This window comes from Polypterus senegalus, chromosome 13, assembly GCF_016835505.1.
Source record: "Polypterus senegalus isolate Bchr_013 chromosome 13, ASM1683550v1, whole genome shotgun sequence".
Taxonomy (NCBI): domain Eukaryota; kingdom Metazoa; phylum Chordata; class Cladistia; order Polypteriformes; family Polypteridae; genus Polypterus; species Polypterus senegalus.
In genome coordinates, this window is record NC_053166.1 from 122,065,117 (window position 1) to 122,082,097 (window position 16,981).

Sequence of the window (16,981 nt, forward strand, 5' to 3'; positions counted from 1 at the left end):
AGCCACATATTAACACAAGAGACATGTAAATATAAGGTCAGTTTAGAAAACTGTAGAATGATACATAATACATATGATAATTATAAAACGCACATTACAATGTTTGAAAAACAAACATAAAGAATTCTTAAATTATAGATGATCTACACAATGTGCTGATGTAATAACAGATGAGCTACACAGCTAGGCTAAGTGCAGGGACTCTGAATTTTAGTTTCAGATGGATGTGCATGTGATGACTCACATTCTCAACAAATAATCTAAACTGTTTATGTGTTTGTGTGTGGCATTTGAGGTTAAAACTGTATGCAACTGTAATCCCAATGTAGAATGGCTCTAAGGCTACACTATTTTAATGAGTTACTGGGAATGTCATAGAAGCTGGGATCATTTTTTTGGAAATAGGTCTTGCTATGGCATTTGGAGGCTCTGTGAAGAACTTAATGTTATTGCTTTTAATAGAGGCAATGAGCCAAATGCCAGATCAAAAATTATATTACAGACTGAGTTCACTAAAGCCCGAATTGCAAAATATGTTTTCTGCCAAGCATTTTCTATATAATGTGTTTTTTAATGCAGTATGTGTCATAGAATTGATATTCATGTAATATATTTGTAATCCGTTTAGCTGTTTAAATAATTCATGGAACATTAAATAGTAATTTATTTTTAAACTGGGCATGTTACCTGTCTTAGCCTGTTAAATTTAATAAGAGCCTGGGCCTCATTAACTGTGCTGTCGGTTAATCGGCTGTATCAGTAGTACTATGTATCTAACTAAGTGCTTTTCTGTACACAATATTTGTACAGCGTGGTCCAGATCTAATTATGCAGATGCAGATCACCTGGATGACTTTTATTTATGTGGGGACGATTCCAGTTTGGTGTGAAGACGATTCTTCATGTCGTCAGTTCGCACACTTCTCGATGGTCCAGGATTTTTCAGGTCATTTTCTATGTAATAGACTTAATAAGTTATAGCATAATGAAAATTGCATAATTAGATCTGGACCACCCTATAGTTTTGTACCAAAAGCTAACATTCTTTGCAGGCAGTGTGGTATAGTTGTTAAGGTTTTGGACCAAGGACTTTAAACCCTGAGGTTGAGATTTCAAACCTTCTACTGGTGCTGTGTGAGCATTAGCAAGTCAATTTTTTTCAAAACACCCAAATGAAAGAATATCTTTCACTATTAAAATGCTGTTTCCTTTATAAGGCTCTTAATTTTAACACAATGACATGGAACTGTTTATTTGTAATATGGAAATATACTACAGGTATACTGAGATTTATTAAAGCACGAGACACTTTTAGATAAAAGTACTCAATTATGGGATGATTTATCATATAGAATTCGTGTACCATGCAAAGGTGAAATCTGATCAGTGATAATATTAAACACTATCATTTTAAATAAGCCAAATATAAGAGTTCAGTACTCACTGTATTAGCAGCCAGGATTTCACAAAAGGAATTTCTTCAAAGTTTATATATGCTGCATTAAAACGTCTAGGGTTTTTACTAAAAAGACAGAACAGTTTCTTGGTTAGTTTTTCTTCCACCCTGAAAGATCAACAGTAGGAAGAAAAGAGATTGGAAATCATAAGGTGAAATAGCACTTCTTGTGTCAATGTATCCTTCTCTCTGCATGTCATATTAAATCTCATTTTATAAACTGGCCCCCAAAGACTATCATTACTTCTGAATAAGTTATGGAATTCAAATTGCTGAATATAGTTCATATTAGTTTCATGATTTATTTTATCAAAGGCAAGCTACTGAAGTATAACTTGATGGACATCTTGATTGATATTTGTCTTCCAAAAGTAAATAGTGTAAAATAATACAGAATGGTGCATGAAACTCTGTGCACAGCAGGCTTATGTGATATTGATTACTCCCTATTAATGATTTGCTTTCAGAAAAAGTCTTGATTACTGATTTAATCTTACAAAAGAAGGCTAAAAAACATACCAAAAATAAACACCACCCATAGCCACTGAGTAGCACAGTTGAGTTTTATTAGGGAAGACATTTATGCAACTGAAATTAATCTCAATGGCTTTAATCTGGAATTTTTCAAATTATATTTATCAAACAATCAATTTAGAAAAATTTAGAACAAGTTTATTTTTTCCATTTCTTAAAAGAACTTAAATACAGTAGCAAAAAATGTAAATTGCATTGAATACAACAATTGATAGTCAAATCAAATAAATAGCTTTGCTTCAACCTAATACACAGCACTGAGTTAAATGGACAGGCCATGAATCTGAGCCCATTTTAAGATTTCTTTCAAAGGAAAATGAGCATATCTACGTATCATAACTGGTTTTAGGAGAGTATGGAAGAGAGCAACAATATTATTCATTACACTGAACAGTGTTTCAGAAGTGCTGCTGGTAGCACAGGTATTTACCCATAGATTTAGCTATGATTGGAAGGAGTTTGTTTTTTACCAAATGACATTTCTCATGCAAGTATGTGTTAAGGTCAGTTAGGATATAGCGGGTTGGATAATGGATGGATGGATGGAAACTCTTCAGCATCATCTTCTTTGCAGGAATGGGATTTAGCTCTTCATGGGGCATTTCTTGGACATCTGCATGTTGACTAAAGAATAGTCACTTCTCAAATGACCCAATCCCTTGATTCTTTAGGACTGTCAACATGTTCACCAGAGTAACAAGTCTATATGTAAAATAGAAGCTGAGGCATGCATGCAACGTCTTTATTTTTTAGATTAAATGGGATAAAGCAATTATGTAACATAAATGGGGGCAGCACGATTGGTTATCGTGGAAATGTAAAATCATCTACAGACAATTAAATCATCCTATCGAAAGAAGCCTAGTGTACAGTAATGAGCCATGCTCTAGTTTTAGCTGCATCAAATGTAGTTAGGAGAAGCTAGCATCAGCATTTCTGTTATAGTATCTATGTGCCTGCTGGAGAGAAAAAAAATGCCATATTCATTGGAACAGCATATTTCAATTACAAAGCTGCATATTCAAAGTCAGGGACCTTGAATTTAATATGTGAGAGATTTTCCTTTTGCAAGGCCTTCATAACAAACAACTCGGTAACTGTTGAAAAAGTGGTATACTACTGCTTCTGTGAGCACTGCACCAAACTCAAAAAATGTTGCAGATCATATGGAAAGAAGTCCTTATAAGCCAATGTCACATTATCACAGCAGAAGGACTGAGGTGTGTTTTTATGAACTTGTTAAAGTGCACAGAATTTTGCATTCTTGTCAGTGGAGACCATTTTCATCATGACCTTTAACATGGACAGTAACATTCTTTAATAACATTTACTTATAATAATAATATAATAAAATAACTTAGTTGTAATATTTGGCATTTGTTTATCACTAATAAAACAGTTAATAAGACTACTAATAGGACTAATTTTTCATGAGCCATCCTGTATTATAAATTTTACAATACCAGAAAATAAACAAGTGCAATAAGCTGCATGTCTCCATATAAAATTACAGCTGGGTTTATGGAGCTGAATGTAAAAAGTTATATCTTGAATAAGAGGGTTTAGAAAGCAATCACTGAAAACACAACCATGCAGATATTTAGTCTGAAGGTAATGCGAAAAATATCAGAAACCATCATTATAACAGAATTCATCAATATTGCCATTTTTAATTTGCAAAGAACAATATACATAAATAAAGCACAAACATCTCAAAACAAAATGAACTGAAACAAAAACAAAATACTATCACATCAGCTTAAATTAAACTTACATATATTATTATTATCGAGCGATAGAGATGAGCACTGGTTCCATGCTGAATATGCAGGTTAGAAACTGGATGCATGGACAGTGGCCAGTTGTGGCTTCTGCGGCTACATTGAGCACTTTCTGTCTCTGTTATGAAAATACAGGCTGCTTTAATCAGTTGGAATGTGCCAGCTATTGGAATGACAAATAATGCATTGTATTACTAAAAATGTTTGTAATGCACCATTTTTGGAATGACAAAGGTATAGCATCCAGATGGCCACACAAACAGACACACGGTCACTTATGTTTTTATTAAAGTGTATATTATTTTGGAAATATTAGATAACTATAAATTATAAGTGTGTATGATCCATTTTAATAAAAAAAAGTACTGGATTGCTTTGGTAACTGACATTGTTTACAATAAATTATTCTCTTGAGATGATACATATTAACAAAATATATATATTTTATAACATTTCTAACATTTTTCATGTTGTTTTAGACAGGAATAATGCACGGCTGATCACATAAAGATCAAGCCTTCTTTACATCCAAAAGGTTGAATAAGTAAAACTTTAATGTTTGAAATAAACTTAATGTGCTAATTTCATAACTTGATGCAACTCACTGCACCTCTATAAAGAGTTTTGTATGTAACTGAATCAGAGCAAAAATCATAAAACTACAGATGAATGACACTAATTTGAGAATCTAAGTGTTCTTTTGTCTAAAAAATGCATACCATATTTACCAGGATAAAACTTTAATTAGTTAATAGGAAAGTAATAATAAGAATAGTGAAATAAAAAAAATGTTGAATTATCTTTTGGTGCTTTTTGTATTTTGTTAGCCTAATACAGTTGGCTGTTTGCATATGTTTTATAGAATAACTCAAGATATAATAATGATTAGCACTCTAATTTGTCATGTTGTTTCCTGTTACAATTTATAATTAATGTGCAATCAGTTTTATAATTGGGTTTAAGATAACATATATCATTATATTTAATATATACATTTGCTATTAAATAAATGTTATTTCCTTTATGGAGTGTCACAGTAATACTGCTGTTGCATCAGACCCTCATGAATCTGCAAATCAACTCTGGCCCAGTCACTGATTCTGTGTAGTTTGAATGTTCCTCTCATTTCTCCATGAGGTTCTTGCGTGGGAATTCTGCTTTTCTTCACCAGACTTGTTTCATATCAAAAAGAGAGTATGCCCCTGATGGGTTGATGCCCAGTACACTATTAATTCTTGCTTTCCACACAATATGCTGGGGTAGACTAAATTCCCTAAAAATCTAAGCTTAAATAAGCAGGGTCAGAAAAAAGGTCAAGGTTACTTTATTGTGATATGGAAATACTGCAATGAAATTATTATTTGCATGTCTCATCAGTAAGCGTGTATTAGATTATAAAAGTATACATAAAATTATATATATATATATATATATATATATATATATATATATATATATATATATATATATATATATATATATATATATATATATATATATACTAGGGGGCTTCACTCACCAACCAACCCCATCCCCCTTTAAACCCCGGCCAGCAATACGTGCCAGCCACTTCGCGTCTCTGCCGCTCGCCTTGTGAAGAGGGTGGCTGAACGCACCCGGCCGCTCCTGCGAAACCTCCTCTTAAATGGTGATACATGGGAAACAATACAGTTTTTTTTTTACCTCCTCTTTGCTCGATCAGCTGCTGGCTTGTTGCTGCTGCCGTGCCACGTGATCTGCATCTTGTGCGCTTCAAACATTTAATAGCCTGTGCACTTTCGTCTCACTGCCTTGTCTCTCTTGTCCCCCAGACATCCTCTGCTCCTGTTGGGGGCCCCTATGAAGAGGAAGATTTTCTATTCTTTTAATTGAGAGACGAAACTGTCCCCTCCTGGCAAAACGAATTAGAAAATCTACAAGTCTCTGACTTATAGTTTAAATGCACACAATATATGTGATCTCTTTTTGCTGTTCCATTATTACAGCAACTAATAATTTCCGTTTCTTTGTGCTAATGCAATCTTTACTATCATTTTTTGAGACTTTCAAATTTTAGTACTTTCATTATCTCTAACCTGCTCTGCATTACTCTGCTCTACTTTGTCATCTACTCTTTGTCTTTTTCCAGTCCCGGGAGTGGTTAAATTTCTTGGCACAAAGTCTTGTGTTGCAGGACGTGACGTCTCTCTGAATATTGTCCCAAGATTTGTTTTATATAATATATATATATATATATATATATATATATATATATATATATATATATATATATATATATATATATATATATATATATATATATATATATATAAATATATATATCGTTATGCATGCATGTGTGAGGTTCGTCTTCTGGGCTGATCTGAGTCACTGAAGGTAACATCTCCCTTTCCTCCCATAGCCCTTTTTTTGGCCCCCTTGTTTTTTAAACCTCTTTATGATGTTTTACTTTGTTTTCTACTCTGTCTTTTATTTCTGACCTCACTTTGTCCTGCTTTTTTTCCAATGACACCTGGTCCTAGGTGGTTATTTTCCCTGTTTTCAAATAATAATTTCCATTTGTTTGCACTACTGCGATCTTTACTTTCTTATTTTTTGATACTTTCTAATTTTCCTGCTTTGATATTCTTTAACTTTCTCTGCATTTCTATTGCACCAACTTTTTTTGAGCCTTTCTAATTTCACTGCTTTCATATTCTCTAACCTGCTCCTCATTTGTAAGGCACAAACGTTTTTGAACGTCTTGATGAACTTCTACTTTGTCTTTTACTCCTTGTCTTTTTATTCTGAACGCAATTGGACATGCTTTTTTTTTTTTCAATTCCACTTGTTCTGGGCTGATTATTACTTTTCCTATTTTCTGAATTTGCATCTAGATGATTTTTTTTCTTTTTTGCATTTTTTTCTCTCCAATGCTTTTAAGTCTCTTTTCTTCGCGCTGCTCATTCTCCTTCGCTTAGTCGTCAACGTTTCATACGTATTGTCCTTATATGCTTTATATGTGCCGAGAGCCCTGGATCTGTGTGTGCTCAAAGCTTTTACACGACTGAGTGTTTTTTTCTGCCCGTTGTCTTATTTCAAATTAGCTGTAAGTAGGGAGTGTCTTGCAAGAATCTTATTTTCTATGTCCCCGCAAGACGATCCTGGGTCAATCTCTTGGCACAAAATCTCATATTTAAGGTCCCCACGAGATGCTCCATGGCCAATCTCTTTCGTCTCGCGGGTCTTTCAGGTGTCGTCCATGATCTTCATGTGAAGATCAAGACTCGTCTCCCTAGTCTTTCTCTCCCAGGATTTTTTTTATTATATATATATATTTACATATATATATATACACATATATATATATACATATATATATATATATATATATACACTGTATATACATATATATACACACTGTATACAAGGGGTTACGACACAGTTCCATTCCTACAACAGTGATGTAACCGGAATTTTGATGTAAGTCGAAACACACCCTAGCCTAAGTCACTTACCTATCTTAATACATTTGCAAAATCATAATCTAGAACATAAAAACACAACTAAACCACAGAAAAAGGAAAAGGACATAAATATACTGTACTGTACACTTTACTGTAGTAACAGAAAAAATGAGTGTAAAAAAATCCTTACCTTTATTTCTTATCACGCCTCAAAGTTTTTATGGGAGTGAGCGTTGTAAACTCGAAACGTTGTATGTCGAGACGTTGTAACCCAAGAAATATATACATTGTCAAGGATGCCAGGGGCGACGACCCGGCCGGAACGCCTTGAAGGACTGGAAGTGGGCATGCGCCCATCTGGGATCACGTGGGGGCCACCATCCTGGTTGCTTTGGGGGCCACGGGTAGAGGGCTTGGAAGCCCAACCCTGTAGGGACCCGTGTTCACCGCCAGGGGGCATCCCAATGCCTTGGGGACCCTAGACCTCAGCACTTCCGCCACACCAGGAAGTGCTGGGGAGAAGAAGAAGAGGGACACCCAGAGAGCTTCCGGGAGAACAGCCGGCACACTGGGGCGTGTCCATAGGGGAATCCCGGGAACCACCTGGAGCTCATCCAGGAGCATATAAAAGGGGCTGTCTCCCTGCATTCAGGGCTGGAGTCGGGTGGAAGAAGGACGAGGCACGAGAGGAGAGTGGAGGCGGCCCGGAGAAGAAGGCATTGAGTGGCCAGGACTGTGTGTTGGAGTTTGTGGTGCACGGGACTGTGTCTGAGTGACAATTAACTTTGTAAATAGTGTAAAAATAGAACATGTAGTAGTGAAAATCAACATGTCTGCCTGTCTGTGTCCGGGCCGGGTTCACAATATATATATATATATATATATATATATATACATACACACACAATATATATTTGCAAGTATTTTATATCTATTGCTTGCTATGTTACTATATTTATTCTTAAAATAAGCAGGTGGGTAAAAAGTGTCCTTGAATCTACTGTTGTGAGTGCCAGTGTTCCTGTACTGTTTGCCAAAAGTTAGGAATGAGAAAAAAACAACTAAGTAAGATGGCTGGGATCTTTAATAATATCGTTTCCTTTCTAAGGCAGTGTTGTACATGTCCATAGGCATTTTAGTGCCGGTAATATCATGTGCCATCTTCATCACCGCCTTCAATACTCTATAATCTTGAGCTGATAATGTGCTCTATCAGGTTTTGCAAACAGTAGACTCTACTGCACACTTATAGAAATTTGTGACAGTGATGGAGAAATGTAAGCTTTCCTAAGAGAAATAAGGAAATAGAGCTGGTGGTGAGTCTTTTTTAAAAGGGATGAAATATCGTGTTTTCAATTCAGTTTGTCAGCAATAGTTCCTCCAAGAAATGTAAAGCTACTTTTTCAACAACATTCCCTCTGGTGTAAATGAAAGTGAGATATGCCTTCGGTTTTCTGAAGTCTCTGAACAAAGTCTTGATTTTCTTAAAATTAGGGGTGACATTATTGTTCTGGCACCATTGATTTGACAGGTAAGCCTCTTCTTTGTAAGTTGTCTCATCATTGTTTGTGATGGAGTTTAAGACGGAGGTGTCATCAGAAAATTTAATGATGGAGTTGGAGCCATAACTACCTACACAGTCATAGGTGAATAAGGAGTATAGAAGGGGGCTCCCCTGTGTAGTTGCCTGTGTTGAGGGTCAGCATGGAGGACGTGATGCTGCAAATACTCACATAATGAGGTCTGTCAATTAGGAAGTCTAAACTTCAGTTGCATTGGGTGGCACTAAGTCCCAAACTGAGGAGGTTGGTGGTCAACTTTGATGGTAAAACAGCATTAAATGCTGACCTGGAATCTATAAACTGGACTCTGACATAACGGTTTTTGCCAGGGATATGGCATTCTCTGTGGTATGGTTGTGATGATATGCAAACTGGAGGTGATTGAGACTATTTGGAATATTCTGCTTAATTTATTCTAGTAACAGTCTTTCAAAGCACTTCATCATGACTGGAGTGAGTACATGAACGGATACTATTTTTATGTCCAAATTCCTAAACATGCACTTATTACATACAATTCTTTTTCCTTTAGATATGATAATATCTAATAAAAAAGCCAAAATGTTAATAACATAACTTATTTTTAAAACATTCCAGATACAAGTTCTGTTCCTTTATGTCCTGAAAGGCAACCAAAGGAGGGTGGAGATAAGATAAATAATCAAATTTACAAACTGTAGCCATATAGCCTCAAAATGTGTTAAATGCAGTATGAGGTGGATTTGGGATAGCTGCTTTGGTAGCAAAATAGATGAAGGAGATGTTGTCAATATTAAAAAATATTTAAAAAATGTCTAAGGTTGCTGATGTGAAGTGTTGTGAAAATGATTAATGCAACAGAATGTAAAATATATGAAAAAGCTTAATGAAAGAGCATAAATATGTATGTGACAGGGAAGCAGCAGTGGCAGGAGCTTGGCTGAGTTAGTGACTGAAAAATGGAAGGGTAAAACAGGTGAAATTGTTGTCTGGATAAGAGTGACCAGCTCTTTTGTGATAGTAGGAGCAAGTTATATCAAAGGCAAGAGAAAAAACAGGAAGACCAGTGTGTGCTAAGGATGAAGATACTGAACCTTAATGAGAAGACCAAGAAGTACACTTGTTAAAATGCTGATAGCAAGAGTCAGGCTTCTAAAACACCTTGAACACACACGTAAATACAATGAACCTTATTTGCTGGAATGCTAATGTAACAAAGACAATTACGGAGAAGTACTGGTGCAGAAAGGGGAGGCCAAAATAAAGGTAATCTACCAGGAAGAAACACAAAATACTAGAATAGCAAGCAGTCCTTGGCTGGCATAGTGACTAACTTAAAAAGCCACTAGGCAAGACTGCCTACTGAGATAACACAATACAGTATTTTCATTTATAGGAATCTACTTCTCATCTAAAATGTAGCTGTGTTACCTCCATTCAGCTGGTTTTGTTGTCATTCAGATTCAATCATTTACTCATATTTCATATTCCAAAAATTATCATTCAAATAACATTTTTACATGGGGAGTCAGTCAAATAATTCTGCAAATACTGCCCCAAGCTTAATCAGCAGTTAAACCTATGACTAATTATTATAAGAATAAAAATGTACTCACATCTGTATGTCACACATATGTTTGCAGTGTTACATTTATAACTATTGCACTTAAAATGTAAAAATTTTATCATGAATTGCAGGGGCCAAAGAATTTTACTTTGCTTTTGACTAGATACTAAAAAAAGAGAACACCTTAAACTGGATTGCGTCACTTAAGCCTTTCATTTCAACCTTTCCATATCAAGAAATGCTTTTGATATGCAAAAGTAATGTAATACATGACCTAAAATAATACTTTCAAAACACAATAAGCATACAGTAAGATGAAGTGAACAGTACTGTAGATACAGCTTCTTTGTTAGGAGTCAAGAACAAATTAAACATTTATTCCTACTCCAGCCATAAATGACCTCCAATTTAAAATTTGTAATGGCTTTTAACTCTCTGAGGAATTATTGAGGACAAGATCTCATTTTAAAGCTAAAGAATAATAATTTTGAAAAATGATTTCAGAATCTACCAAGCATGTATTTCTATATAAATAATCAGTAATCAGTTCCATTCTGAAACATTGCAGAATTATTAGACTGTACTTTACTACTGAAATATACATGGTGATACTACTGACTTTCAACTTGCCAGTGCCTCCCTGCATAGGAGCTTTAAAAAATGTATTTTTAGCATTGTTGAGAAATGTGAAATATTTCAGAAATATTATGTAAATGGTTGAAATAGACTATATAACAATGTAATTTTTACAGATCACACTTATTTCATGGGGTAGCATAGTGATTAGTCCTGCTGTATTAAACATTCTTTAGAGTGAATTTGAATTCCTTACATGTTGGTCATTGTCTATGTGGACCTTAAAAGTTCTTTCTAAAACATCATGTGTTTTCCTTCAGGCAATCCAATTTTCTTTGCACATTAAAACAATTCTGATAAGAACACATCATTCACCTCAGCTTTTGTCAATTTTTCTCCATTTAATATTCTCCAAAAAAACATTAAGTCAATTTTTAAAGGAATTATCAAAGTACTTCTATCTATCACATTAATTTGTAGATTTTCCATGTTATTATGGTTCCATGAAGAAACATTTTTGGGACATTTACCCTAAACAACTTTTCCTCCATATCCCCATTTTCTTGTCGTAAAACTAATTTTAAAGCAATAGCTGGGATTACAGTCCTAATTTAATTTATTACTTTAAACACTAATCAAATCACCTCCTAATCTCCAACTGCTTAAACTAAATAGTTCAGGTTTTTCAGTCTTTGCCTCATGGCTTCTCTGGACCTTTACTAGTGTGGTTCCATCTTTTTAGTAATATGGAAACCAAAGGCCTAATGTGTGCAGTGTTTCCACTACCGATGAAGTTACTGTGCAGGTCGCCTATTAATCTTGGTCACCCGCCCTGTAATTCTTAGCCTCTCACAGCTCTTGGGAGTTAATACAAAGCTCTCATGTAGCTAAAGTTAAAAGCATTGTGGCATACAATATTGAGGAGAACTAAATTAATTTATTAAATCTGTTTATTTCTGATACTTGGTGTTTGCTTACTTTTGTGAGATGTTCCTGTTAATATTCTGGTGTTCTTTAGGTTAAAAAAAAATTCTTTGGGTCATCTTTCTCCATTTAACTTTCAACTTGATTAATATTTTTTAAACCATTACTTGCATAATGGGTCTCAACTGAAACCCTCCACCTGCGTCCTTGATCCAATACCAACCAGGTTTTTCAAAGAAATATCAGGCGTGCTAATTGACAATATTCTGGACATAGTTAATTCGTCATTAGATACGGGGGTCTTTCCAGACTGTCTTAAGACTGCTGTAGTTAAACCCCTGCTCAAGAAAAATAATCTTGACCCCTCTGCCTTTGAAAATTTTAGACCCATCTCTAACCTGCCCTTCTTAAGTAAAATTCTAGAGAAGGCAGTCATTATGCAGTTAAATGACCACCTCAATAAACATGCTATTCTTGATACATTTCAGTCAGGCTTCAGAACAAATCACAGCACAGAAACTGCACTCGTTAAAGTAGTAAATGACTTGCGGGTAAATGCAGACAGAGGCCATTTATCTGTTCTCATCCTCTTAGATCTGAGTGCTGCATTTGACACCATTGATCACAATATTCTTAGAAATCGCCTTAGTCAATGGGTGGGCCTCTCTGGCAGTGTCTTAAATTGGTTTGAATCCTACCTGGCAGGTAGAAAATTCTTTGTGAGTTGTGGTAATTACAACTCAAAGACACATGATATCCAATATGGTGTTCCACAAGGCTCTATCCTGGGTCCACTGTTATTCTCAATCTACATGCTTCCGTTAGGTCAGATTATCTCAGGTTACAACGTGAGCTACCACAGCTATGCTGATGACACACAGCTGTACTTATCTATAGCACCTGATGACTCCGACTCTTTCGATTCACTAACACAATGTCTTACTGGTATTTCTGAATGGATGAATAGTAATTTTCTCAAACTAAATAAAGAGAAAACTGAAATTTTAGTAATTGGCAATAATGGATTCAGTGAGGTTATCAGAAATAAACTTGATGCACTAGGATTGGAAGTTAAGACGGAAGTAAAAAATTTAGGGGTAACCGCTGACTGTAATCTGAATTTTAAATCGCATATTCATCAGACAACTAGGACAGCATTTTTTCACTTAAGAAACATAGCTAAAGTTAGACCTCTTATATCATTGAAAGATGTGGAGAAATTAATTCACACTTTTGTTTTCAGTAGACTAGATTACTGTAACGCACTCCTCTCAGGACTACCCAAAAAAGACATAAATCATTTGCAACGAGTGCAGAATGCAGCTGCTAGAATCCTAACTGGGAAAAAAAAATCTGAACACATTTCTCCAGTTTTGATGTCACTACACTGGTTGCCTGTGTCATTCAGGATTGACTTTAAAATACTGCTTATGGTTTATAAAGCCTTAAATAATCTCGCTCCATCTTATATATCGGAATGCCTGACAAGTTATATTTCAAATCGTAACCTTAGATCTTCAAATGAGTGTCTCCTTATAATTCCAAAAGCTAAACTTAAAAGAAGTGGTGAGGCGGCCTTCTGCTGTTATGCACCTAAAATCTGGAATAGCCTGCCAATAGGAATTCGCCAGGTAAATACAGCAGAGCACTTTAAAACACTGCTGAAAACACATTACTTTAACATGGCCTTTTTATAACTTCACTTTAACTTAATACTGATACTCTGTATGTTCAATTCTTCATAATAACTATTCACAGTGGCTCCAAAATCCATACTGACCCCAACTCTCTCTTCTGTTTCTTTTTCCGGTTTCTTTGTGGTGGCGGCCTGCGCCACCACCACTTACTCAAAGCATCATGATGCACCAACATTGATGGACTGAAAGCCAGAAGTCTACGTGACCATCATCATCAGGTCCTTCCATGAAAACCCTAAATACAAAGAGGACTGTTTGACTTATGTTAGGTAGATTGCCCAGAGGGGACTGGGCGGTCTCTTGGTCTGGAACCCCTACAGATTTTATTTTTTTCTCCAGCCTTTGGAGTTTTTTTGTTTTTCTGTCCACCCTGGCCATCGGACCTTACTCTTATTCTATGTTAATTAATGTTGACTTATGTTTATTTTTTATTGTGTCTTCTATTTTTCTATTCATTTTGTAAAGCACTTTGAGCTACATTTTTTTGCATGAATATGTGCTATATAAATAAATGTTGATTGATTGATTGATTGCATAAGTTTTACAGCTCTGTATTTATTTGCCTTGCACACCTTATACAGCTGGGTTTTTTTCAGCTTCTTATTTATCTATCATGGAGATCTCTTTAATTTATTACTGCTTATGAATTTCAGATCAAAGTTTTCATCCATTGTAAGCAAAATTATTTGAAACCTGTTCTGCTGCTCCATGACATCTACACATTTAGAAGTTTGTCTTTCTTAACAATTTGCTGCATTGAAACTGTTGTCTGCAGTTGGGGGTCTTTAACACACTCCCAATATCAGCCCACTAAATGTAATGGTTTTTAGTCAAATTCAAATATCCTCACCAAGATGTGGCTCGTCATTAATCTAAAGTGTGTCCATTTTTTAGTTTTATTGCTATTGCCAAATTTCCTTCAGGGATAAATAAATTCTATCTATACCCTTTCCCGTCTCTTAGATTTGCCCAGATCCCTGTTACTTCTTTAATATAACAATTATGATTATGCATCACTACATACAACTCCAACTAATATGTTTCATTCTTAATATTTCTAGAATTAAGGCAAGCATTTGTTACGGTATTACTGATTTTAATTTGGTCAACTGACTGTGGGCTAGAAATTCTAAATTATCTTGTTCTAAGTTATACAGTACATTTAACTTGTACTAAACTTTCTATATCCCCCCATTCCTTAGTTCAAACAATCCTTAATTAATCGACTCATACACACTCTTAATGTAATGAAGTTTGGTGTCATTTTTGATTCCTCCTTATCTTACTCTACACAAATAAACCACATTAAGAAAATTTCTTACATTCACCTCAATAACATACCCCATTGTTTGCTCTTTACTGTACTTTTTTAATACTGAGAAACTTGTCTATGTTTTTATCACATCCTGGATCGATTATTGGCAGGTGCTCCTTCAAATCTTGTATCAAATCTCCAGTTAATTCAAAACTCTGCTGCAAGAGTCCTTACACAGACTAGCAACAACAAACACATCACACCCATCCTGCTCATTTTCATTGGTTCCCAGTGTCTTACAAGATCAAGTATTAAATTTCTTTTAATAACCTACAAAACTTTAAATGGGAGTTGCACTGGACTACTTCATTAACCAACTCCATCACTGTTTGCCCACTAAGGTCCTCTGATCCTGGTCTTTTTGTGCCCCACACTAACCTGCATTCTGTGGGTGACAGGATCTTCAGCTGTGTGTTATATCATAAATTATGTGAGTTGTTCAGGCATTTCTTCTAGTATTGAATTTAGTATTATACTCTAGTTTATTCTTTCTTTTATTCCGTTTAATGCTTTTGTATACCCTGTGTTTATTTGTTTATTGCTCTATGTAGAAACTATTTGTATCATTTTGTTTTAAATGCCTTGAGCATGGGAAAGGTGCTATATAAATAAAATGCATTATTATTATTATTATTATTATTATTATTATTATTATTATTAGTGTGCAATATACCAGTTGATCTGTTATACCCTATGAAATTTGTGTTCCATTATGGATTTTGAGAAAACTGTTTTATCTATATGTTAAAAATCAGTAAAAAAATTACAAACACATTTAAACATTAAACAAAAGCTGTGAATACAAAAGGAAATGTTGCTTTGTGATAGTGTATTAGTCTCTTAAATGTTTATCTTTGTGTATGCATTTGTATGCTTACTGTGTGCAATAAGGGAGACAGATCCTTTAAGAGAATTGCCTTATTATCAAGTCAATAGTAATAAGTTAAAAGGACAAGAAGAAGCTGTGTATTGTGATGCGTTTGCTCAGCAGCGGCAGCATCAGTGAGTCAAAGAGTGAGAGAGGAAAGGACTGATAGAAAGAGAGAGTGTGTGTGCGAGTAGCAGAGTGCTAACAAGCCTCCCAATGGATAAGAGGGCCATCCATGTTAACTACTTACATCAGTAATACATTTGTTGTTTGTTAAAAAAATTACATTTCAATCTGTAAAATATATACAAACATATCAGAAAATAGTGAAACCGTCTGAATATCCAGTTATACTATGATATAAATTATAACCTATACCGCCCTATCCTAATTTGAGCCATGCATCAAAATCCTAAGCACAGCATTACCTGGACTGGCACATGGCACAGGCAGTACATTATAGAAGACCATCACATCAGTTCTGCTCATCATCTTAACACCTGCCTACTTAAATCTAAAAAACAGAAGTACTGCCTGTCCTTAACTATGTCAATTTATTCCAACACGGACAATGACGGCTGGAAAAAACAACCCCAGCAGACCCCTCACCCATCCACTCCTAGACTATCCACATATGGAAGGCAACACACCATAAGACACTCTCTGTCTCCAGATAAATTCTGCATCCCAACCTCCCTGATAATCAAGTCCATCTCTGTTTCTGTGTCCCTTTTAAAAGGGTGCAAGTTTTGAACTGACCCATTTTAATGTCCCTTTTAGCCAATTCAGATTTATCAGTTACTGTTCAGCTATGCTAAGTCCTGAAAATGCTTGGATGAGTACAAGTCTTGGGTTGGTGCCTTTGCATTCTTTACTTGTGTGCACTTCTAATTGTGACATACCTATCTCTGTCTCTCTGGTCATGAGTTTCATCCAGTGTCATTTTAGAGTTGAACATTGCCTTTCTAAAAGACACCAGAGCAAAATCAGTGTTCTGCTACAACGCAACTTAATTATCTGTTCCTGATATTCAATGACCCTAAGCTCAAGCTGTTGCATTGGCCCAATTTTTTAAATTTTGAATATGAACTGCTTAACACTTTTTAAATTAAGAAATTAAATATAAGTCTAAAGGAATTACAGCAGTGATTTAACACCTGCTGGCACAATCTAAGCTCCAATAAAACGTTTACCTGCATTCTCCCCTCTTCTACTCTCATTCTTGAACTACTGTAACTACCTGCTGTGTATCTGTAATGATAACTCTTTGCCATTC

At 35.2% G+C, this 16,981-nt stretch overlaps 1 protein-coding gene across 6 annotated transcripts in view; it reads right to left on the reverse strand.

Moving 5' to 3' along the window:
- The window catches only part of iqck (IQ motif containing K), a 97,023-nt gene that overhangs the window by 51,831 nt on the left and 28,211 nt on the right, over positions 1 to 16,981 (reverse strand). For all 6 annotated transcript variants that reach the window (XM_039773797.1, XM_039773796.1, XM_039773798.1 and 3 more), the window contains exon 5: positions 1,445 to 1,522. In XM_039773797.1, coding sequence (XP_039629731.1) covers positions 1,445 to 1,522 — 78 coding nt within the window. The remainder of the gene's footprint in view (positions 1 to 1,444; positions 1,523 to 16,981) is intronic.